The 26,277-nt window shown below is 45.9% G+C and overlaps 1 protein-coding gene across 7 annotated transcripts in view; it reads right to left on the bottom strand.

The window, feature by feature from the left end:
• The window catches only part of hdac5 (histone deacetylase 5), a 109,389-nt gene that overhangs the window by 34,298 nt on the left and 48,814 nt on the right, over positions 1-26,277 (bottom strand). For 6 of the 7 annotated variants that reach the window (XM_015969263.3, XM_070546989.1, XM_015969265.3 and 3 more), the window contains 14 exons: positions 26,114-26,277; positions 25,877-26,021; positions 25,675-25,780; positions 23,796-23,929; positions 19,085-19,216; positions 18,875-18,984; positions 15,183-15,299; positions 14,449-14,560; positions 12,607-12,717; positions 12,315-12,508; positions 12,115-12,230; positions 11,837-12,032; positions 996-1,107; positions 53-186 (listed from right to left, as the gene is read on the bottom strand). The exon at positions 26,114-26,277 is cut by the window's right edge and continues 84 nt beyond it. In XM_015969263.3, the coding sequence (XP_015824749.1) occupies positions 53-186; positions 996-1,107; positions 11,837-12,032; positions 12,115-12,230; positions 12,315-12,508; positions 12,607-12,717; positions 14,449-14,560; positions 15,183-15,299; positions 18,875-18,984; positions 19,085-19,216; positions 23,796-23,929; positions 25,675-25,780; positions 25,877-26,021; positions 26,114-26,277 (1,883 nt within the window). Of the gene's footprint in view, positions 1-52; positions 187-995; positions 1,108-11,836; positions 12,033-12,114; positions 12,231-12,314; positions 12,509-12,606; positions 12,721-14,448; positions 14,561-15,182; positions 15,300-18,874; positions 18,985-19,084; positions 19,217-23,795; positions 23,930-25,674; positions 25,781-25,876; positions 26,022-26,113 lie in introns of all 7 variants that reach the window. The other variant, XM_070546988.1, reaches the window with a different exon arrangement.

Genomic DNA, 26,277 nt, shown 5'->3' with positions numbered 1-26,277 from the left:
AGCACCTTAAAACCTGGTTTTAAAGGGAAGGCGTGTGTATGTGTGTGTGTACCTCACAGCGGCTCAGCAAGCCGGTCTCCTGCAGTCTGGACCAGATGCTTTGGACTCTTCCAGCATGCTCTGGGTGAATGTGAGCATTGCCACACACACACTGATGTTTCAGCATCAGACTGTCATATACCAGCCCTGCAGAGAGCCAGAGGAGCCAGTGCATCAGCGCACAGCTGTAATTCACTCTCAAACCACCAGGGGTCAGTACAAGACAAACCTTAACACTGATCAAACCTGGAATATCTAAATTAAAGTAGGAGAGGGGGCATTTACAAGGGATGAGTCAGACAAACACCTACTGAAACTTCATAATAAAATCAGTTTAGTGTTTTTCATAAATTATTATCCAAACATCAGAAAGCTGCTTGACTCTAACCGTCCTGTTACTTACATGAATTAACGCTTGTTGCCAAGAGACATGATTGGGTGAAGTTAAAGAAAGCAGCAACATGTCATGGCTGCCAATCAGGTCTTCTGAGTCCCTTACCCCGGTCCACATCCAGAAAAAAGCAATCGCTTCAAAAGTCTTTGACTTTTTAAAATGTATTTGTTTGATTGTTTGTTTGTTTCTTGTTTGTTGGGGGGGGGGGGGGGTGTTATATACACAGAATCTCCACACAGGTTAGATTATAGCAGCTTTTCTTGTTTTCAGTCAGAGACTAATACCTGGGAACACAATGTTCACACAAAGCTGAGCAGCATCTGGAGAGACTTGGCTGTTACGTGAAACAGGAAGTAGTCATCTAAAGAAGAACAACAATACTGCAAACTACAAGTTCTGCTCCCCAGGACAAGATCAACCTTTTGATGAAAACAACAAACACCAAGACACAACTAAACAAAACCCACTGGAAATAAGCTCCAGTTGCTAGGCAACAAGCATACGGGCTAACAGGACTGACACCTTCAGACGCTTAGCCAATCAGAAGCCAGATGTCACTGACCAGTAGTGAAGAGGTGCTTGATGGGGCTGACCCCACCTGCAGGTGACGACTTGGTCCTTCCCAGAGCTCTGTGGGAGAGCGAGGACTGGAACGCCATCTGCTGCAAGGGATGCTGGGATATAGAACCAAAGAGATGGCGAGGTTCTGAGTGCAAAGGGTAACATATTTAATACCCAAACACTGTGCCACTGCCCACACACACACATTCTTACGCATGCACACACACATACTGATCCTTCATTCATAAACTGAGTGCTGTGTTAGATGACTGAGCTGATCAACAAAACAGTGTGTGTGTGTGTGCGTGCGCACTGCAGTGCCCCAGCCATACATACTAACGTGTCTATATATAGTGGGTGTTGCTGTGCTCCCTGCTGTGATCTAAGTGACTCATCATGCGTGGGAGGACACTCAAACACACACACACACCGGTGAGTCCAGTGGTTGACTCACCGGTGTGTGTATGCATGTCTGTGTGGGCTGTGTATTCATTAACTTCTGAGGACAATTTGTTGGGTTTATCCTGCAACATGGGGACCTTTTGACCTTGTAGGCTTACTAATTCCAGTTTTGGTTCTTTTTAAACACAGGAAAGGTTTTTCTTTACCTTGCTAACATTTCGTTTGCGTCTGCAAACATCTTCAGAGCTGACGCCGATGGTGGCGTCACTTCCTACTCCGTTTATCCGCCAGCAGCAGAGGACGTTAGACAGACAGATGAACGGAGTAGGAAGTGACGCCACCATCGGCGTCAGCTCTGAAGATGTTTGCAGCCACAAACGAAACGTTAGCAAGGTAAAGAGAAACCTTATCTGTGTTTAAAAAAGAACCAAAAATGGAATTAGAAGACAAACACAGCCAGAACATACAAAAGATGCTGTAGGCTTACTGTTCAGATACAGGTGGATGAGGTGAGCATGGAAGCTCTGGGTTGCCCGGCGTGAATCTGAGCTGCGGCCATAGGCGTCATTTTAACCGGGGACGGCGGGGACATGTCCCCGGCAAAATTTGTGATTGGCAGCTGTGTCCCCCCCCCCAACTTTCAAAAACGCCTGCTGATGAGGATTTTTATTTTACCAGCTCAGATCTTATACCAGGGGTCGGCAACCTGTTCCAATCAAAGAGCCATTATTACCCGTTTCCCACGGTAATTATGGACGGACCTTAATAAGCAGTGACTTAAAGAGCAAGTCACCCCCAAATAAACTTTTTTTTTGCTGATAAACTAAATAAACGAGTGTCTAAATGTGCTGCAGACATGTGTCGTCAATAATTTGGCACTTCAGTGCATCTTAGTTAAAATTTAAAGAGCAAGTCACCCCCTACAAGAAACTTACTTCACTCCCTCTTCATGTTTGAAAAATGCAACAAATGCTGTTGCCTAGCAGACCGAGAGGGCGGAGCCGCTAACAAATACACACACACACACAGGCTCACAACGGCATTGTGACATCATAAGGACCAGTTGACATCATAGCATACCTCTTAGCCAATAGCGGTGGAAGATTTAAATTCTAATGCAGTGCAGAGTTTTTACCTGACAACGGCACAACACTGACAGTTTTAGGCAGAAAATTACAATTTTAACTAAAATGCACTAAAGTACAAAACTATTAACTACACGTGCCTGCAGCACGATTAGACACTCGTTTATTTAGTTTATCAGCAAAAAAAAGTTGATTTGGGGGTGACTTGCTCTTTAAATATTCTGCCTAAAACTGGCAGTGTTGTGCCGTTGTCAGGTAAAAACTCTGCACTGTATTTTAATTTTAATCTGCTACCGGTATTGGCTAAGAGGTATGCTATGATGTAAACTGGTACATTATGATGTCACAATGCTGTCGTGAGCCTGTGTGTGTGTATTTGTTAGCAGCTCCGCCTTCTCGGTCTGCCAGGCAACAGCATTTGTTGCATTTTTTAAACATGAAGTGGGAGTGGAGTTAGACTCTGGTAGGGGTTGACTTGCTCTTTATGTGAAGCAGGCAGGTCGCGCTAGAAAATTTAGTTTAAAAAGACGTCATAAATGTGTTCCCCTGTCCTTTTTATTATAAAATATGAAGTAAAACTCACAATTTAATTTTCATTCATTTGTCATTAATATGTAGTCTACACCCGTGCGTTAAGTGGACCATCTTCCAGTAAAAGCAAAGCATCCAGCCCACCTCTCCAAATGCGTAAAATGTGCATCAGCCGCTAGTTAGGCGCGCCGCGCGCACCGTCAGCTACGTCAGCCCAGACAAGAGCAGAGCAACTAGAGACAGAATAGAGGATAATTGTGTCTGGATGTGGATGGAGATTACATTTTACAGCAGCCTGATCATCATTTAAATACATAAACCATCACCTGTCTTCTAGTCCACGCTATCAGCATTATTTTAATTGGTGTGTGTGTGTGTGTGTGTGTGTGTGTGTGTGTGTGTGTGTGTGTGTGTGTTTTCCACTTCAAACACTGGTCTAACCAACCAGACCAGCGTGTCCAGTAACATATTAATGTTACAATTAAACAGTTTCACTTCATGTAGGCTAGGAACATTTCACCTGCCGTGGCCCGACCGCTTCTGCTCCACATAAACTTTGTGCGTGTTCAAATTAGGGCTGGGCGATATGGCAAAAATAGAATATCACGATTTTTCCAATATTTTATCACGATTTCGATTTTATCACGATTTTTTATCCATGAATAGCATAACTTCAATCGCGTATTAAAGAAGAGAAACATTGAATAAATAGACATTTATTCATATTAGGGATAATCAGCACAGTGCTAACACACTTATATTTTAAACTCACACCAGAGATGATAAAAGCCCTGAGAGAAGCAATTACAAAAATCTGTTTTTCTCGTTTTTCAAGTAACTTAACATAAATTAAAATCGTAAACATATTTAAAGTGCAAACATGTCAATTGCAAACGTATTGTGCAAACATTAACTTGTTCAAAATACTATGTAGCTCCCAGTTGCTCATGTAGTGGATAGTTAAGCTCAAATACGGCTCTGATGTGCGGCTGGACCAGAGATCGCTTGTGGTAGCAAATAACTGTGCATTCTGAATATTTTCTGCAACAAGTCTCTAAATAAAGTAAAATTTTCCAGTGCAGATTGGAGCCAACCCATAGAAGCACTGATTTGATCTCATTTCAGAGAAAAATAGAACAGGTCAGATGCACCTAATAAATAAAATTACTAACAAACTCAGGAATCTTTCTTTGCTTCCCTGTTCTGGTGCTGAAAATATCACTAATGCAGATCAAAGGAGATACACAGATGAATGCACCTCTTATTATTTGGAGACTACATTTACTGCAGCTGGCAGAGATTGTTTCTATTGATACACGGAGTTTACAGAATTATTTTAAATGTTAATAGGGGAAGACTGCAGGAGGGAGCGGTAAAATACAGAGGTCCCTAAGAAACTTTACGAGTCTGATGAAACCCGCTGGTTTTTCATCAGGCAGTCACGGGGCAGCTCCATCGACCCAGTGACCGAGCTCAGTCGGTACCGACACCGGCTCGGCAGAGGGTGGACGAGCCGAGGCGACGTCGTGCTCTGCTTAAGAAGCGGTGTTATTTTCCTGCTTCAGAAGAAGCGTCCAACGTGTTTTTACGCTTTCTCCGAGACATGTCACGTCGCTAAGTTGTTAGCGCCGCGCGCTAAGGAAACCCTGCGTTCCTCTTCGGAACGAAAACCTTGTTGTCGCTCAGCCGCGGCAAAGCCATGTTTGTTCACACACAGGTGAAGGTGAAAACAAGCGGGGCACTAATATATTACTATGACTCACTCTGATTGGTTAAGGGTCAAACAAAGGCGTGTCATTCGCCTGGGGTAAGTTCCGTTTTCATTCAGAGGCAGAAATTCAACAGCAGAGCTGTGAATCGTGATAAAACGGTCTCTCTAAAATGACAGACCGTCAGATGTGTAGATCGTAAAACGGTCTAAAATCGTCATATCGCCCAGCCCTAGTTCAAATGTCTCTACGCGTCATGCGTGTCCATATTAGAGACGGGAACAAGCGCTGTTCAGCCAAAGTTTCATAATTTCATAAAAAGAACATTTTTCCAAGTGACACATCCCTCAGAGAGACCGGGTTTCCAGACTGTTTCAGTGGGAGGAAATCTTACCGCATGCACCGTGGTTCTGCACTGCGCTGCGAACCCCAGATCTTCAGCCCACCCTCCACCGTGGACGCTCCGAGCAGCGCTGAACACAGTGTCCAGTATAAAGCTCTGATGTTCTGATGGGAATATTTTACCTCCGCGATGTGCGTTAACGATTAAAATGTCAGCTCATCCATGTGCATTAGTGTGCGTCGGGGTAATTCTTTCAAACCAAGCAACATCCTTGAGTTCATCTGTCAAAATAAACAGTCAAATGGAAATATATGTAACCTGCCGTTTAACTGTTTTGCCTTCCTGTGAAGATTGTTGCAAAGAGAAACAATTAAACTTGATTAACCCCAGAGCCACCCAGAGAACCAGAGCGCATACAGGAAGATTCCTCCCACTGAAGCGAGTGTTTTCCAAACCCGGTCTCTCAGAGAGACTTGTCACTTAGAAAATGTTCCCTGATTATGAAACTTTGGCTGAATAGTGCTTGTTCCTGTCTCCAATGTGGCGACACATCCACGAGCCTGTCTGAGGAGAATCCCAGAATCTCACATTGTCTTCAGCTCATAAAGTGCCCATATGATTACGCACAAGTGTGACCCGTCAACTCGGTCTCACAGTAAGACCGGGTTGGAACTGTTCAGGTTTACGCAGACAATCTTTACATTTAGAATTGGCATACAGATGTAAAATTAATGCAGTAAAATATAAAGCATTTTATTTAAATATCCATTCATTATTTTACAAGCACAGAGAGCCGCATCAGATGGATGGAAGAGCCGCATGCGGCTCCAGAGCCCCGGATTGCCGACCCCTGTGCTAGCCTACTTTATTGTCCCCAGCAATTTTTAAACCCCACTTAAGTGTATGGTTATTGTCCCCAGCAATTCTGAAAACAAACTGACGCCCTTGGCTGCGGCGGCCAGGGAGCTAAAGAGCAGAGTGAGCATGGGAGCTCTGGGTGCTTGGCGTGACCACGTGAGCCGATGCGCTTAAGGTGTAGCTGGATGAGGTGGATGTGGGAGCCCTGAGTTGCTGTGGAACTGGGAGCCGGACAAGAACGGATGCAAGCTGTGACCGACCGGCATGAAACATCATGAGCCGTCGGCCAGAAAGTCACTGAGTAAAGTGAGCGTGGGAGTTCCAAAGGGAGTGCAGAATTATTAGGCAAATGAGTATTTTGTCCACATCATCCTCTTCATGCATGTTGTCTTACTCCAAGCTGTATAGGCTCATAAGCCTACTACCAGTTAAGCATATTAGGTGATGTGCATCTCTGTAATGAGAAGGGGTGTGGTCTAATGACATCAACACCCTATATCAGGTGTGCATAATTATTAGGCAACTTCCTTTCCTTTGGCAAAATGGGTCAAAAGAAGGACTTGAAAGGCTCAGAAAGGTCAAAAATAGTTAGATACCTTGCAGAGGGATGCAGCAGTCTTAAAATTGCAACGTTTCTGAAGCGTGATCATCGAACAATCAAGAGTTTCATTCAAAATAGTCAACAGGGTCGCAAGAAGCGTGTGGACAAACCAAGGCGCAAAATAACTGCCCATGAACTGAGAAAAGTCAAGCATGCAGCTGCCAAGATGCCACTTGCCACCAGTTTGTCCATATTTCAGAGCTGCAACATCACTGGAGTGCCCAAAAGCACAAGGTGTGCAATACTCAGACATGGCCAAGGTAAGAAAGGCTGAAAGACGACCACCACTGAACAAGACACACAAACTGAAACGTCAAGACTGGGCCAAGAAATATCTCAAGACTGATTTTTCTAAGGTTTTATGGACTGATGAAATGAGAGTGAGTCTTGATGGGCCAGATGGATGGGCCCATGGCTGGATTGGTAAAGGACAGAGAGCTCCAGTCCCACTCAGACGCCAGCAAGGTGGAGGTGGAGTACTGGTTTGGGCTGGTATCATCAAAGATGAGCTTGTGGGGCCTTTTCGGGTTGAGAATGGAGTCGAGCTCAACTCCCAGTCCTACTGCCAGTTTCTGGAAGACACCTTCTTTAAGCAGTGGTACAGGAAGAAGTCTGCATCCTTCAAGAAAAACATGATTTTCATGCAGGACAATGCTCCATCACACCCAAGTACTCCACAGCGTAGCTGGTAAGAAAGGGTATAAAAGAAGAAAAACTAATGGCATGGCCTCCTTGTTCACCTGATCTGAACCCCATTGAGAACCTGTGGTCCATCATCAAATGTGGGATTTACAAGGATTGAAAACAGTACACCTCTCTGAACAGTGTCTGGGAGGCTGTGGTTGCTGCTGCACGCAATGTTGATGGTGAACAGATCAAAACACTGACAGAATCCGTGGATGGCAGGCTTTTGAGTGTCCTTGCAAAGAAAGGTGGCTATATTGGTCGCTGATTTGTTTTGTATTGTTTTTGAATGTCAGAAATGTATATTTGGGAATGTGGAGATGTTATATTGGTTTCACTGGTAAAAACAAATAATTGAAATGGGTATATATTTGTTTTTGTTAAGTTGCCTAATAATTATGCACAGTAATAGTCACCTGCACACACAGATATCCCCCTAAAATAGCTAAAACTACAAACAAACTAAAAACTACTTCCAAAAACATTCAGCTTTGATATTAATGAGTTTTGGGGTTTATTGAGAACATGGTTGTTGTTCAATAATAAAATTATTCCTCAAAAATACAACTTGCCTAATAATTCTGCACTCCCTGTAGGTGTGCGACGTGACCAAGTGAGCCGACATGTTGGAATAGTAAAAGATGAACTAAAGTAAAACACGCTACCGCCTTAGATGCTGTTCTACCCAACATGAAATGAATCACACAGGCGGGAACCCCCCGCTGGCTCATTCTTCTCGCAGAAAACGCAAATCTGACCTGTGTGTGAAACCAAATTCCGGTGCCGTTCGATACCTTTTGGGGCCGTGCCGACGCTAATGTGTAAAGCGCCATTAGACTCCACCAAGGCGGCCCTTTCATCACCGATTCTGTTCATAACCGTTTTGGTGGCCTAAGAACCAGGGCCCTCATTTATCAAGCGTACTTACAAATCTGTGCATATATTGTGCGTAGGAACGATTTGACATATTGTGTGGTATTTACCAAATTGTACTTGTGCATAGAAATGTTCCTGAATGTCAGAACATCTCTGACCATGCACACAAACAGCATCTATTGGTAGATCAGGGGAACGGCGGTACTGAAGGTCTCAGTCGTCCCCACGTGTTCTCATCCAAAAAGTATTTTATCTATGGAATTATTATGTCGTTGGAAAATGTCTCTTTCACATAATTGGTGCTAAAACCAATAAAAGACTCATGTGACCAACAGGAATCTGACATTATATGATGGCTGTTCTGTATTATTGGAAGATTTAACATAGCATGCACACTGGAGGGAACACGTGCTCCGTGAGCGCTCTGATCTCAAAGGAAGTCCTTCTGCTACGCTGGGATTTGGGGCCCACTGTGGCGCGACAGATAAACCGCACAAATCCGAACCCAGATCATTTTTATTACACAACTACGAGAACCCTCCAGAACCTCCTTTGCTCCCCGATCATACACGCTGCGTTGCCAAGGTAACCAGACTGAATGACAGCTCAGACGAGGCTCCTCTCTCAAGATAAAATGTCCACCAAAATATACCAACTCCTAACAGAACAACTCTTCAACAACCAGCTACTCCACGATTTATCAGATTCATTCAGTTATTTATTCCTGACAGGAGCCTCTCCTCTGTCCCGACCGCGTTTATAACCTCTGCAACGTGTTTGGTTCTTTTGCACTTCCGCAGCAGTGTCTCCATCTCGCTGTCAATAAAGTTTTTCTTATTTTTCCAGGAAAAAAAAATTCCCTCATGTGCTGAAGATGTAGCGTTAACAAACATGGTTCATTGAGGGCGTTCCTGTACGTAAATGACTGAGCACGGAAACGAGCACCTGAGCATGCACAGGAGGAACGCTCGTACGAGAGGCCGCCGCATGTTTCACAAATCAGGACTTCCACTGTCCGTACTAACATTCTAAATTAAATCCGTAGAAAGGAACATTAGACCGTTTCAACAAGCGTTTGATAAATGAGGGCCCAGGTCTCTGCTTTTTGCAAATTATGTGGTCCTGTTGGTCCGCTCAAAACGTGATCTCAAGCTTTCGCTGGAGCGGTTCACAGCTCCGGGTGTTGTACACGAGGGAAGGGAAAATTGAGCACGAGTTTGATATCATACCACACAACACCATATTTATTTGTAAAAGCACATTTAAAAGCAGCATGCCAGCTGACCAATGTGCTGCACTCGGTAAAAACGTAGACACAAAAACACAAATTAGTAGGCGAGTTGGTGCTGCGTCTGCAGTACTGTGGCATTGTTTGAGTGGAGTAAATGTTCCTCTAGTGATAAAAGACTGTGAGTGTGTGTCATCAGTTAAACACACGCAAACACAGACGCACACACACACACACACGTGCGCGCACACACACACACACGCACGCACACACACACACACGCACGCGCACGCACACACACACACACACGTGCGCGCGCACACACACACACACACGCACACACACACACACATGCACGCACACACACGTGCACGCACACACACACACACACACACACACACACAGAGCAGGTGAAGGAAGCATGAACACAGCATAACATCTGTTATCTACAGGAGGATGAGTCAGGTCCTGCCGCATCACCACAACAACCCCTGTGGAGACGAGACACATCCACGAAGCATCTGGATGACTCATCCCTCTGTAGGAGGGAGGGCTTTCTAAAGGAACCCAGCTCCTTCCTGAAAAACGTCACCGTTTAAATTTACACTGAACGAAAACAAAAACGAATATAAAGGCAAAGTGCTCACTAACACATGTGGACAGATTTCAGAACAACATTTGAGAGTCATGGGTCTTTTGTGTTTCAGATGTTTGAGTTCAGCTCAGGAAAAACGGGAGCAAAAACAAAAGCGTTGTGTTTATAATTTTGTTCAGTGTATGACTCTACCAGGACAGGTCAGTCGTAGAGACTATGACTCTACCAGGACAGGTCAGTCGTAGAGACTATGACTCTACCAGGACAGGTCAGCCGTAGAGACTATGACTCTACCAGGACAGGTCAGTCGTAGAGACTATGACTCTACCAGGACAGGTCAGTCGTAGAGACTATGACTCTACCAGGACAGGTCAGCCGTAGAGACTATGACTCTACCAGGACAGGTCAGTCGTAGAGAGTATGACTCTACCAGGACAGGTCAGCCGTAGAGACTATGACTCTACCAGGACAGGTCAGCCGTAGAGACTATGACTCTACCAGGACAGGTCAGCCGTAGAGACTATGACTCTACCAGGACAGGTCAGTCGTAGAGACTATGACTCTACCAGGACAGGTCAGTCGTAGAGACTATGACTCTACCAGGACAAGTCAGTCGTAGAGACTATGACTCTACCAGGACAGGTCAGCCGTAGAGACTATGACTCTACCAGGACAGGTCAGCCGTAGAGACTATGACTCTACCAGGACAGGTCAGTCGTAGAGACTATGACTCTACCAGGACAGGTCAGCCGTAGAGACTATGACTCTACCAGGACAGGTCAGCCGTAGAGACTATGACTCTACCAGGACAGGTCAGCCGTAGAGACTATGACTCTACCAGGACAGGTCAGTCGTAGAGACTATGACTCTACCAGGACAGGTCAGCCGTAGAGACTATGACTCTACCAGGACAGGTCAGCCGTAGAGACTATGACTCTACCAGGACAGGTCAGCGGTAGAGACTATGACTCTACCAGGACAGGTCAGTCGTAGAGACTATGACTCTACCAGGACAGGTCAGCCGTAGAGACTATGACTCTACCAGGACAGGAGTCAGTCATAGAGACTATGACTCTACCAGGACAGGTCAGTCGTAGAGACTATGACTCTACCAGGACAGGTCAGCCGTAGAGACTATGACTCTACCAGGACAGGTCAGCCGTAGAGACTATGACTCTACCAGGACAGGTCAGTCGTAGAGACTATGACTCTACCAGGACAGGTCAGTCGTAGAGACTATGACTCTACCAGGACAGGTCAGTCGTAGAGACTATGACTCTACCAGGACAGGTCAGTCGTAGAGACTATGACTCTACCAGGACAGGTCAGTCGTAGAGACTATGACTCTACCAGGACAGGTCAGCCGTAGAGACTATGACTCTACCAGGACAGGTCAGCCGTAGAGACTATGACTCTACCAGGACAGGTCAGTCGTAGAGACTATGACTCTACCAGGACAGGTCAGTCGTAGAGACTATGACTCTACCAGGACAGGTCAGCCGTAGAGACTATGACTCTACCAGGACAGGTCAGTCGTAGAGACTATGACTCTACCAGGACAGGTCAGCCGTAGAGACTTTGACTCTACCAGGACAGGTCAGCCGTAGAGACTATGACTCTACGGACAGGTCAGTCGTAGAGACTTTGACTCTACCAGGACAGGTCAGTCGTAGAGACTTTGACTCTACCAGGACAGGTCAGTCGTAGAGACTTTGACTCTACCAGGACAGGTCAGCCGTAGAGACTATGACTCTACCAGGACAGGTCAGTCGTAGAGACTATGACTCTACCAGGACAGGTCAGTCGTAGAGACTATGACTCTACCAGGACAGGTCAGCCGTAGAGACTATGACTCTACCAGGACAGGTCAGTCGTAGAGACTCCTGATGGAATGAGTTTATATGGACATGCTGGGATTTCAGACACATACCTGCATAAAGCCCCCCCTCTCCTCTTCCTCACTCGCCCTCAGCTGGATGACATCATCGTCCTCCTCTTCTTCATCCAGTTCACTCTCTGTACTCTCCCCTTTGGCATGCATGCTCCTGTGGTCCTCCTCGCCCTTTACGTGCACGCCCAGCCGCTCAGATGAATGAGTGCTGTCGTCCGATCCCTGTTTTTGAAGTCTGACAACAAAACAACATTTAAGTGGAAGACAGCTGTGTGCAGATGGATAAGAGGGAGGATCTGATTCTCAGGTACACTCACCTGTTTGGACTTGCACTGTCATCCTCCTGCATGTCATTGGTCTCTGATAGCTCCTCCTCCGTTTCCTCTGGGTGAGTGGGTGGAGGCCTCGGAAGGTCCACCCCCTTTGACAGAATCTACACACACATGGTTATGCTAGTGTGTGTGTGTGTGTGTGTGTGTGTGTGTGTGTGTGTTTGTGTGCGTGCGAATGTGTATACCTTGTAGTGTTTCTCCAAGAAGTGCTGGTGTTGCTGTTGGACCACTAGCTGCTGCAGGGCTTGGGGGGACTGGGGTAAGGGTGCACTCTGTGTGCGTGCAAGGGGCCGATGGCGAGGTAGCTTGCTAACAGGTCGCATGCCCCCGGTGATGCCTCGCTCTGCTGTAACCAGCGGGGACTGGTTGTACACGGGGACTGTAAGTGTAAAAGGACAACGAGAGTGAGCGTGCATGTGTGTGTGTGTGTGTGTGTGTGTTTGTGCATGCATGCGTGTGTGTGGGTGCTAGAGCCACCTAGCAGAGCGGTCTGTTGCCTGGCCTGCTCCAGCAGCAGCACGTGCTGCAGCAACGAGGAATGGGCTGAATGAGAAGTGGGGGTGGGACTCTCTACGTCGTGTGCTACACCTGCAAACAAATTATCATCACATCTCATTTCTTAGAACTTCAGACGCCTGTTATGTGGAGGACAACCAACTCTTGTTCAACCAGTCCAATTAGTCCCACAACATCCCTCTGGTGATTTCCCAAGCTCAGGTCAAAGTTCAAACCCAGACGTGTTTTTCCTGGAAAGTGAAGCTAGATTAGAAATGCTTCTTCCCACGTTCAGAATGCTTTTATAACAAAACTACAAGTTCTCACATGAGCCTTCTGTAACCTCCTGAGGTAAACTCGAAGTTGCAGTCAGACACTCTACATAAACGGGAAGAGCTGAGCCAGGTCTGATTCTGTAGAACCGTTTGGTTTATTACTTTATGTTGGTGGCATTTGCACATTACAAGAAATAAAAGGGTGGCTTGCCAACCTCGGGTTGGGGGAGAGGTCCTACCTCAAGTGGAGGAGTTTAAGTATCTCGGGGTCTTGTTCACGAGTGAGGGTAGGAGGGATCGGGAGATCGACAGGCGGATCGGCTCAGCGTCTGCAGTGATGCGGACGCTGAGCCGATCTGTCGTGGGGAAGAGGGAGCTGAGCCAGAAAGCCAGGCTCTCGATTTACCGGTCGATCTAAGTCCCAATCCTCACCTATGGGCATGAGCTTTGGGTAATGACCGAAAGAACGAGATCGCGGATACAAGCGGCCGAAATGAGTTTCCTCCGTAGGGTGACCGGGCTCAGCCTTAGAGATAGGGTGAGGAGCTCGGACATTCGGGAGGGACTCAGAGTAGAACCGCTGCTCCTCCGGATCGAAAGGAGTCAGTTGAGGTGGTTTGGGCATCTGGTCAGGATGCCTCCTGGGCGCCTCCCTGGGGAGGTGTTTCGGGCATGTCCTGCCGGCAGGAGGCCCCCGGGTCGACCCAGGACACGTTGGAGAGGTTACATCTCCAATCTGGTCCGGGAACGCCTTGGGGTCCTGCCGGGGGAGCTGGTGGAGGTGGCTGGGGAGAGGACGGTCTGGAGCTCCCTAGTTGGGATGCTGCCCCCGCGACCCGGATAAGCGGAGGAAGACGACGACGACAAATAATAAAAATCCCCACATCCATCATGCCGATGATATATGATGACGATATGAACTGTGTCTGTACTAGGACAGAAGTAAACATACACGTTGGTGGTAAAAGCTGCAGACCTGACTGAAGTTGACATTAAAGGTGCAGTATGTAAGAACATAGTGAGAAAATCCCAAAGGAGTCTTAACGTTTCAGTCATTTTGGAAGGAAGGTTTCACTGAAACATGTTTCATATCCAGCCGGCTGCTGGATTGTCAGTTTTCTCCTTTCAAAACAAAGGAAGGAGGGATGTTGCTACTGTTTAGCATCAGTGAGTGTGGGAGTGCCGTGTCTCCTGCGAGCTGATGCTGCAGCGCCGACAATTGTAATTTGGCGACGGCCGGCAAAAAGCTCCAGAGTTGTTTAAAGTGGATGTAGTAAACACATTTTACCACAGGATGTCATCTTTACTTCATTTCTACATGATGCACCTTTAAGTGATTACCTTCAGTCCTATGTGCTCGCATGTAGAAGATTTCAGGCTTTAATCTGAATGCGCTGCTCTAATCATTCTGAACCTCTCAGCTGTATCCCAACTCATGCGTTATGTGTTTTCATTTGATGATTTCCTGTTTCTGCCTTGGTGCAGCACTGAGTAGACCAGTAGCATCCCGTTCTTCAGTCACACATGAGAGGAGAAATACTTAATTCACCTGCTGGTAGTGATGAGGTGGAGAGGAACTTCCCTGTTAAAGCTCCACCCCCTCGTAGTGATTGGACGGCCTGGCGCTCAGCTTCCTGCTGAGTGGACAGCTTCTGGGGGGTCTGCGGGGGTGTTAATAAGACAGGAGAGTTATCTGTGATGTTCCACACAGACCCTAGAGCTGCTAAAGCAAATCTCTTGTGTCCAACTACCTCCTCCTGCATTAGTTCAGTAAACACAACCTTTGGTTGAATAAAAGACATAAAAACAGGATCAGGGAAAATGTAATAATAATATATGCAACTGCATCCTGCATGTGTGATTCTTCCCTCTGCGTGATTAAAATGTAAGCGAGTTAGGACGTTTTAACGTTGTGTGTGTCCTCTACATTAGCTCATAGTGCTGTGGAGCTGTGTGTGCAGCATCAACGCCATCAGAGCAGCAGCACAGATTCAACCAGTAGAACCATACTAGTGTCCTTCAGAAAAATTCGCATTGCATCAACTTTCCAAATTTTGTTATGTCATGCCCTTGTTCCAAAATAACTGCAACTCCAGACCTCAAGAGTCCAATGCACCCGGTTTAAACCGATGAGGAGTTAACAGGATTCTATGAAAGTCAACATGAAGGAGATTTACTGGTTAGTGTGGTCCTGAGCTCAACCGTCCAGTTTAATGGAACAGAGAACCATCACTGGACTACAGCTTCCTGAAGGAGTCAGGAGGAGGTGCTGCATTGACTTACCGTCATGTGTGTGTTGGCAGGGAGGCCCAGGGAGATGTTGGGGAGAGAGGGTGAGGTGTAAAGACTCAGTGGACTCAATGTTCCATCAGCCCCCAGCGTCTGGTGGAGAGATCTCAGCTACACACACACACACACGCACGCATGCACACACACACACATTGTTTCTTTCTGTATTCATGTGATTTCTTTATTGCATCTGTCCAAAGCATCACTCATCGTCACTGTTCTGGCCTCCACCTCACCCCAAAACTCCACCCCAAACCCAAACCTGCCCCAGAAGTCCATTGACCAGCTCCCATTACACTCATCACTTCACTCAGACCAAACCAGCTTCACAACTTGGAATATTGTATATAATACTGTGTGGCGGTGTTTGTTGACTTGGCTAAAGCCTTTGACTCTGTAGACCAGGACTATTCATTCCCGGGCCTCGAGGGCTGGTGTCCAGCACGTTTTAGTTTTAACCCTGCTTCAACACACCAGGTCTGATTTCATCAGCAGGTGATTAACAGGCTTCTGCAGAGCCTGATGAGCTGCTGCACAGGTGACTCAACAACTGAATCTAGTGTGCTGGACCAGAGAAACCACTAAAACGTGCTGGATACGGGCCCACGAGGACCGAACTTGAATAGCCCTGCTGTAGACCATAACATCTTAGTTGGCAGACTCAAACACGGACTCTCTCAGGCATCCGTGGCATGGTCCAGAAGTTATATCTTAGGCTGTACGCAAACAGTGAGATCAGAGGGTTACCAGTCTGCTCCTCTACCTCTATCTATGGGCGTTCCTCAAGGGTCGATACTGGGCCCAGCCTTAATCAAAATCTATATTAATAACATTGTTCACGCTGTTGACAGTTCTCATATACATTTACATGCAGACGACACGGTTTTATATTCATGCAGTTTTTCCTTGAATGCAGCTTTGTCCTACTTGCAACACAACTTTAATAGTCTTCAACGTGCCTTCTCCAACCTTCATCTTCATCTAAACACACGTAAAACAAAGTTCATGATCTTCAACCGTAACTTACCACATCAACCTCCCACGCTAGTGTTGCTTCCCTGGATGGTACAGAACTACAACAAGTTCCTACAAGTATCTGGGTGTCTGGCTGGACAGCACACTTTCATTTGACATTCATACTGATTCACTACTTTCTAAAGTGAAGTTAAGACTTGGGTTTCTATAGCAACAGGTCATCCTTTACTCATTCTGCAAAGCAAACCTTGGTCAACGTGACAATCCTTCTCATCTTAGATTACGGTGACATCATTTATAGAACTGCTTCCAAAAAACTTCTTCATAAACTCGATGTCGTTTATCACTCAGCAGCCTGTTTCATCACTGGTGTCCCTTTCACTACTCATCATTGTGATCTGTGCTCACTCGTTAACTGGCCATCACTCCATTCCTGCAGGTTGTTACTTTGGCATCAGTTCATAATAATCAGTAGAACCCCGTCATATCTTCACTCGCTACTCATCACTTCCAGCAACCAGCACATTTTACGTTCCAGTAACTTAATCTCTACGGTTATTCCCAAAGCTCGCACCTCCTTTGGCCGCTCCTCATTCCAGTTTGCTGCTTCCAACGACTGGAATGAGCTGCAAAAACCACTGAAGCTCACTGCCTACATTCCATTATCTACCTGCAATATTTCATTGCGATCAATAGTTTCTGATCAATGTGCTTCTGATTACTGAAAGACTGTTTTGATTGCTTGTGTATATTTTAAATGAGAACAGTCCTTTATCTTTATGTTTAACAGTTTATCTTATTTAGTTTGTTTATTCTCATCTGTTGTTCTTTGGTGTAAAGCTAACTATGTGTCTGTTGCTGCTGCCTCTTGGCCAGATCGACGTTGTAAATGAGAACGACTCCTGAATCGACTCATTTGGTTACAAAATAAAATAAATAAAATGCATTACACCTACCCGCCCACGTCAAAACCCCAGGACTACATCAGAAAGCTGTCTCCTCTGCCTGGGGCTCAGTAATCCGTGGCAGTTTCTCAATACTCAAGGACGCTAGAACGTTCTTGTGTACTAGACAGGTATGTTCTTGGCACGGACACCAGAAAGTTTGTTCTATCGAGTACAGGAGGACGAGGATGGCATTTGGAACAGAACCGTACTCCGTTGTGTCCTGGCAACCAGGTGCTACAATTTCAAAAAATGACCTGATGTAAAAATAAGACTTTAGTAGTTTGTTCCCTAGATAACAAAATAACAACGAAAACGTAAATGTGTCCCACATTGATCAAAACTCATAAAATACTAGCATTTCACTCTAATGAATAAAAAATGTATATTTTCCATCAGAACAGAGCTATGCTGCTTTTATTTGGCAGTGCGTTAGCCAATTAGCATGTTTAGGGATTGTGAAGAGTAAAACTCAAACACACACATGCATATTTACAGCAGGGTTTCCCCCAGTGCTTTATAAGCTTTTGCTTGCCCACCCGCCAGGCTAAGCATCATGCCCCGCCCCCCTCCCTGACCGTGCCCGCTGACACGAACGGCGCAACGAAACTAGAGCCCTCCATCAGCTGATACTGGTGAGAAACAGCACACAGAGGCGCGTGGCGGGACGGAGCGTGTGACCGACACCCCCCCCCCCCCCCCCCCCCCCGAACAACGTCCTCTGCTTCTTGAGGATAAATGGAGTAGGAAGTGTCGCCACCATCAGCGTCAGCTCTGAGGATGTTTACAGCCAGTAAATGAAACTGTTAGCAAGGTAAAGAGAAACCTTTCCTGTGTTTAAAAGAGAACCAAAAATGGAATCCCAGAAGATCAGCAGTTTCTGAAATACTCAGACCAGCAGGTCTGGCACCAACAACCCCGACACGTTCAAAGTCACTTAAAGAGCAAGTCACCCCCTACCAGAGTCTTACTCCACTCCTACTTCCTGTTTGAAAAATGCAACAAGTGCAGTTGCCTGGCAGACCGAGAGGGCGCTTAACAAATACACACACACACAGGCTCACAATGACATTGTGACATAATAATGTACCAGCTAACATCATAGTGTTCCTCTTAGCCAATAGCGATGGCAGATTTGAAATCAAATGCAGTGCAGAGTTTTTACCTGAAGAGGGCGCAACACTGACAGTTTTAGGAAGAACATTTAAAATTGAACTAAAGTGCCAAATTATTGACTACACGTGTCTACAGCACGATTAGACACATTTATTTAGTTTCTCAGCAAAAAAACGTTGATTTGGGATGACTTGCTCTTTAAATCACCTTTCTTCCTCATTCTGAAGCTCGCTTTGACCTGCAGCAGAACATCTTGACCATTAAATAGAATAGAATAGACTTTATTAATCCCACAGTGGGGAAATTCAGTTACATCATGTCAACGTGCCTAAATGCACTGATTTGCCACCATGTAATTGGTTGATTAGTTATTTGCATTAACGAGCAGTTGGAAAGGTGTGCCCAATAAACTGGCCAGTGAGTGTATACAGTCTTCTGACTGACAGCTGTAGTGGTCCATCAGAGGACCTCTGTAGAAGACTCTCAGTCTTGGTGAGTAATTATCTTTCTGAAGCATGTTGAACTGTTTTAGATCCTTAACCGTCCACAATGAGTCATTGTGTGTGTGTGTGTGTGTGTGTGTGTGTGTGTGTGTGTGTGTGTGTGTGTGTGTGTGTGTGTGTGTGTGTGTGTGTGTGTGTGTTCACGTACCTCCGACTGTATGTTTGGAACGGACCCTGTGTTGCCATTGGCAATAGCAGAGTTGGAGCTGTTGGGACTGCTGGGACCAGAGCCTGGAGCGCTATTACACAGAGAGGACACTGAGAGGGAACACACATAAGCAATCAGTTAAACAGGAAGTCAGTGTTGACCTCCAGCTGATTTCAGATCCAACCTGGTGCAGGGGTTGGTCTGGTTTACCTGAGATCTCAATGGCCCTTTTCTTGAAGGTGCTGATGACAGTTCCATCCTTCCTGCGGAGGAGCGGAGAGCTGCGCCGCTCTGCCACCTTCTGCTTTAACCGAGAGCGCACCTTCAGGTTTGGTTCTGAGACTGAATGAGTCAGAAAGAGGTGGGAGAGCAGAACACAGAGTCTGAGCTACAGTCAGGTCTGAACTACCTACACACACACACACACACACACGCACACACACGCGCACACACACACACACACACACACACACACACACACACACACAGCTCCTCAGGATATGTATCAAACTGGGTGTTCTTCTGGACTGAGCAGTCCCCTAATGCTCATAAAATACGTTTTACGTTCTCTGTGTTTACTGATGCTACTGACATTAACTTTGTTTTCTGCATCTCAGAAAGGATGACCGGATGCTCCTGTCTTCCTGGGGTTGTCTCTTTCTCTTGCCTGTCCTCTAAGACCCCAGTGGGTCCATCCTGCTTCTAGTCCTGCTGTAGGCTTCTTCCTGTTCAAATGGACTTCTCTTTTCCACAGACAGCATCGTGCTGTGCTCATCACAGTTGGTGGAGGTGGGTCCTGGTTCCATCACGTATGGGACTAACGACCCTTCCACATAGGGCCGGCTGCAGTCCGCTCTGTCAGTCCCAGCCTGGCCGGGTTGATTACACACGTCCTTATGAATGTGGACGTGAATGAGCATATGGGCGGTCTCCAAAACTGTCATGAAAAACATTTAGACTGTGTGGCTTAAATCAGTAGTTTTTATTTGACACATTGTTTCTGATAAAAACAAAACTCTGAAACATGAAAGGAAAACCTGCTTCGGGTCAGCAGGCTGTCGCTGTCATGTAACCAGTGCAACGCTAACGAGTCAGTATGTGTCTAAAGAGTCTGTCTGGCCAAAAGAAGTCATTAGTCTTCATCAGCGTGAACACCACGGCACCGACAACGTCGACATGATGATCGTAACGGAGCAGAAGGCTGAAGAGCAGATGTAGCTAACTGCTGAAGCCACACAGGATAACCCACAGACATGTGTACGCAGACGCCTCATGGACTAGCGCTGCCTATTGGAGCTGCCGTAGTGGCCGGCCGCCATTTTGGATGGGTCTCCATTTGCCCCAGTGCATTCATTTCTACTGAGGAAGGTGCTTACCAACTAAAAAACACACAGAAACGGGCGTGGTTGTTCACCCTGCATCTGTGCCTTTTCTTACAGTCGCTGCTCTGCATGGATTTTGGAGTGGAGGAGACCCATCTAACATGGCGGTGAAGTTGTTCCAGTGCCCAATTGGGCATCTACGTATTCATATCTATGGGATAACCCGCTTTAAAATCGAGCGAACCCCAAGACGTTTGTCACCGCCCAGTTCCATACAGCTCTCCTGCTGGCTGAGCGGTTGCTAGGAGACTATACTTCCAATTATACTTCCAAGTTTTGAGAGGGAGCAGAAAAAAATCCATGAGAGCAGGGAACAGAGTTGTGGGAGCAGTTTTGATCCGTGCAGAGAAAAGTTTTCACGTGAGAAGACCATACCAGTGTAACGTGATGACGGAGCTATTCCACCGAGGGTTATTTACCCTCTCTCCTCAGATGTCTCTGACACAGAACTAGTCTGCATGAGATATGGCCTCAAGGTCTCATGCATTTGCTTCTAAACTGTTTTCCTTTCCAGCTCAAGAGAAGAATGAAGACAAAAGACTCTTTCTTTTAAATAAATCAAAGAACTCTATTTTTAATAAGCTAATCAAACAAAGTGTTAGTCAATAATAAAATGTGAACCAATTTGTGAAAGGAAAACATTAATTACTTGATATTATTATTACTACAGAATATAATAAGTAATATGACTTTAAATGTTTCCACTAGAGACTGATCACACGTCACATGACACATTGCTTTTACTGATCCATTCAGAACCTTCCAGGTCTGATGCGAGGCGTGGTTTTGGTGGTGCTTGGTAAAGTTGTCCCATTTTGATTCGACCGTAAACCAAAACATCCAAATTATAAAACTATGCCCACGTCATCTTTAACACCAGTTCAAAGCGTTCTAGAGAAGTTGTCGGAGTGGCCAATCCGTAACTTTCCTCTTCAGCCAAAAGAACCAACGACAAGCTGGATAAAATCTGTTGCTGTTCCAACTGCTGCAACGGTTCCTTTCAGAATAAAAGCTGAACCATCACGACCCCTTTTTGGGTCTTGCTACATGCCAACAAAACTGTCGTGACCCGGAAGTATCTCAAAGACAGTACTGGTCGGCAACCGCGGCTGTGCCACAGGCTTCGGCACCAGAAAGGTCCAAGCTGGACCTCAACACCTCCTGATCTAACGGGGACTTCCGCCAAGGGTGCGTAGACCGACAGAATGGCATCTCAATGTGTTTATAAATCTCCAAACCAAGCCTAGCGCGAAACATCATCTTCACTCCCATCAGAACTAATCGTTTCTCCGGATCTGCTGGTTCTGAACATTTCACACATACACCATTCTCAGTCTTACCTCACCTTAGTTACACCATACACCTAGTGTTAAAGTTAGTCTAGTTTTAATTTGTTTAGTAATAAATCTTTAAACTTTTAAAACTTGACTCACTCTCTTTTCTTGAAGTTAATACGGAGTGTTGCTCAATCCCTGCAATAAAAAGATCCGATCTTCTGACTGAATTTACTTAAAGATCCATTAAGGTGATATTTCATATTCATAATATTTCACATTTTATGGTTTCTAATTAAATGTAGGAACGCCTTCGCTACACCAGAGTAAGAAGGTTACATCTGAGCGCAGAAACAAAGATTTGAAAGAGAGCAGACGTTTTGAGTGCAAGCATTACACGTTTTGAGAGCAATAATATTAAATCGTATTCTCAAATTAAAAAGTTGGTCTCTTGATATGAAACTCTGCTCTCAAATAGAAAATTCAAGTGCTCATTTTGTGGCATTTTAATTCTTCCATAGTTATCTATATTAATTCTGTGGGCTCGTGGAAACTCAACACTGCAATCTATGGAACAACATTACTGCATTTAAGTAATAACTTGTTGGTTGAAGATGTAATGACTCAAATTGTAAAGAAGTGAAAAAATTTAAAGCCTAATTTCTACTTCTCTGTCTGCTTCACGGGGGAGACTCATGCACACATGGACAGAGACATTTTGCTTTCGGACTTGTCCGTCTCTTTTTTTTTTTTCGAAGCACATCCAACCAGGAGACCTAAAGGAAGACCCAAGACACGTTGGAGGGACTATGTCTCTCACCCGGCCAGGGAACACTTTGGGATTTCCCCAGAAGAGCTGGCCCAAGTAGCCGGGGAGAGGGAAGTCTGGGCCTCTCGACTTAAGGTTGGTTTATGCTTGACGCGTCCGCGAGGTCCACACGGCTCAGCGCGGAAAAGTTGCGTCATTTTGCGTCATTTTAACAACCACGCCCCTCCACCGCGTCTCCGCACGGCCCAAGATTTCCGCAACGCGTACCTCGGAAAATTTCTAACCACGCGGACGGTCGGACGTGGAAAAACATGGCGGACCGGCACGGCAGAGGTTCGTAAATACAGACATTTGTATGATTCAGCTCTCAGAGATCACCGTGATCAACATGTTGTTAATAATTCTTGGAGAGAAATAGCGCGCACTGTCGGAAAAGACGAGAACGCTGTTAAAAATGCTGAAATACCATGTTGTAAACAGTGATTTCTACTTCTACTATGGTGTAGTGTTGGATGCATGCCGTAGAGCTCCATGCTGCCCCCTACAGTTTGGGAGAATATTGGCTCACCGCAGAGACGAGCCGCACAAACCATAAACGCTGCGAGTTGTGAAGCGCGTTCCAGCCGCGAGCCGCATCACCGCGCGGAAAGTGAATGCGTCAAGCATAAACCAAGCTTTAGGCTGCTGCCCCCACGACCCGAAGAAAAAATGGACTCCGTCTCCTGGGAGTGTTGCAAAACAATTCGCCGCCAGGACAGCAGAGGGCGTAGCGCTGTTCTGTGGTATCCTGGCATGGATCTGGTCCAAGATGGTGCATTTAGTATGGTGTTTTTATTATGATTTTTTTTGGTATTTCAGAGACTTTTTAAGAGGAACAAATTTGTCCTTCATCCTCCTTCACCTCTTCATGCACTCGCCACCTCTAAACCCATAATTTCCATCCACGAATAAAACGCTTGCTGCGTTTCTTCCCACTCCTCCAGCCACGGGTGAATATAACGTTCATATTTTTAGAGTAGAAATTAGGCTTAAGTGTGTATTCTGTAAATTTTTTGTGAAAATCTACTGAATGATGCACAGATCCGCATCAACGAATTATATAAAGAGTAGTGATGACAAAAGTAAAAAAGAAATGATGTCAGTCTGTTTTTACTGGACTAAATCTGGGACAGCTAGGATTGTGCCCATAGGCAGAAAAAAAAGATAGCTGAGCATATAATCATATGTAACATTGATATAGTATTGCCCAATTAAACAAGGGGACAACAAATAAAAATTAAAAAGCAAAACAATGTTTTACATTTTTAAAAGATTATTTTTCTTTTTCCCCCCAAAAAAGACTCAGAAATGTTCCTGTTGATTGTTGTCTCCCCTGTACATACAGAAATACCAGAGGACATCCCAGAGAGGGAACTCCATCAGCGCTGTAAGAACCCTAGACCTCCTCACCTACAGGCGGGCCGTGAACAGTCGGCTGTACAAAGACACGTTCTCACCTGTTTTTCGGAGGGGAAAGTCGTCTTTGCCATCGTAGGTTCCCAGTAGTGAAGGGAGTTTATATGAGGGGGGAGTTCCAGGGGTATTGCTCTGTGGGGGGGAGCTCTGCTCCAAGGAGGTGTGCTGGGCCCCCCTGCAGACATGAACACACACACACACACACACACACACACACACACACACACACACACACACACACACACACACACACACACACACACACACATTTTTAAAAATCTTTAATATATTTAGATCTGTTGTCTTGAGAGGCACATCGTTTTCTTTTTTCTTTCTTTTCATGTCACACAGCAGGTATGTGATGAAGCTGTTTCTCCACAGACATCTGCACTCATTGGTTCAAATAATGAGTGGATGAGGAACACGCGTGGATTACAGAGACCGTCAGTGTTGTGGTTCCCCGTTCTACCACTACCTGTTGGTACCACTATTATCTCCACTAGTATCTTCTGGTACTACTACTACCTCCACTAGTACTTGTTGGTACCAGTATTAGCTCCTGTAGTACCTGTTGACACCACTACTACCTCTTCTAGTACCGGTTGGTACCAGTATTAGCTCCTGTAATACCTGTTGGTACCACTGCTACCTCTTCTAGTTCCTGCTGGTACCAGTATTAGCTCCTCTAGTACCTGCTGGTACCAGTATTAGCTCCTCTAGTACCTGCTGGTACCAGTATTAGCTCTTCTAGTACCTGCTGGTACCAGTATTAGCTCCTCTAGTACCTGCTGGTACCAGTATTAGCTCCTGTAGTACCTGCTGGTACCAGTATTAGCTCCTCTAGTACTTGTTGGTACCACTACTACCTCTACTAGTACCTGTTGGTACCAGTATTAGCTCCTGTAGTACCTGTTGACACCACTACTACCTCTTCTAGTACCGGTTGGTACCAGTATTAGCTCCTGTAGTACCTGTTGGTACCACTGCTACCTCTTCTAGTACCTGCTGGTAGCAGTATTAGCTCCTCTAGTACTTGTTGGTATCACTACTACCTCTACTAGTACCTGTTGGTACCAGTATTAGCTCCTGTAGTACCTGTTGACACCACTACTACCTCTTCTAGTACTGGTTGGTACCAGTATTAGCTCCTGTAGTACCTGTTGGTACCACTGCTACCTCTTCTAGTACCTGCTGGTACCAGTATTAGCTCCTCTAGTACCTGCTGGTACCAGTATTAGCTCCTCTAGTACCTGCTGGTACCAGTATTAGCTCTTCTAGTAACTGCTGGTACCAGTAATAGCTCCTCTAGTACCTGCTGGTACCAGTATTAGCTCCTCTAGTAACTGCTGGTACCAGTAATAGCTCCTCTAGTACCTGCTGGTACCAGTATTAGCTCTTCTAGTAACTGCTGGTACCAGTAATAGCTCCTCTAGTACCTGCTGGTACCAGTATTAGCTCCTCTAGTACCTGCTGGTACCAGTATTAGCTCCTCTAGTACCTGCTGGTACCAGTATTAGCTCTTCTAGTACCTGCTGGTACCAGTTTTAGCTCCTCTAGTACCTGCTGGTACCAGTATTAGCTTTTCTAGTACCTGCTGGTACCAGTATTAGCTCCTCTAGTACCTGCTGGTTCCAGTATTAGCTCTTCTAGTACCTGCTGGTACCAGTATTAGCTCTTCTAGTACCTGCTGGTACCAGTATTAGCTCCTCTAGTACCTGCTGGTTCCAGTATTAGCTTTTCTAGTACCTGCTGGTTCCAGTATTAGCTCTTCTAGTACCTGCTGGTACCAGTATTAGCTCCTCTAGTACCTGCTGGTACCTGTAGCTGTTACATAAACAGTTGGGGCTGAACAGCTTAAAGCCTGGAAAGGCATATTTGACGGTTCTGAGCTTCTGCAGGAACAGCCTGTGTGATGCTCACCAGCACTTTGGGGAGAAGGAATGGTTGAGTCCACTGGGACATGGCTCTTTCTTACTGAGCAGAAACTCCTGCAGCTTCAGCTTCACCTCTGTACTGGCAATGGCACCTTTCACAGAGGGACACAAGAAGAAAGGAAAGGACAGGTCAGAGTCTTCAGGACTCACAGCAGACGGGGGTAAGTCTGGTAGAGAATGGTACCTACTCTCTTTGCCCTTCTCCTTGTTCCTCAGCAGCAGCAACTGTTGCTCCAATCTTTGTTTCTCCTGTTCTTCGTGTCTTTGTTGCTCCAGTTTCCTTTTCTGCTCCAGCTCTTGCTGCCGCTTTGCTGCCAACAGCTCTTGTTGTTGCTGAAACACAGAAATCAGGTGAGTGACTGATGAACCAGGGAGGCAGTGATGAAGGTAAGGAAGCAGACTCGCAGCCCTGAGGGGTAGAGGACCTTTAAATGTTCCTGCAGCTGGACCTCGTGTTGCCGTGTCAGAACTTCGTGTTTTTTCTGAAACTCTGCAAACAGCAGCTGTTTCTGGAGTTCTTGCTGCTGTTTCAGTAGCACAAGTTCTTGCTGAAGCTGCTGTTCTCTCAGTGCTGTATCCACTGCTGCAC

The sequence above is a fragment of the Nothobranchius furzeri genome, chromosome 18, assembly GCF_043380555.1.
Source record: "Nothobranchius furzeri strain GRZ-AD chromosome 18, NfurGRZ-RIMD1, whole genome shotgun sequence".
Taxonomy (NCBI): Eukaryota; Metazoa; Chordata; class Actinopteri; order Cyprinodontiformes; family Nothobranchiidae; genus Nothobranchius; species Nothobranchius furzeri.
This window is presented reverse-complemented; position numbering and strand designations above follow the sequence as displayed.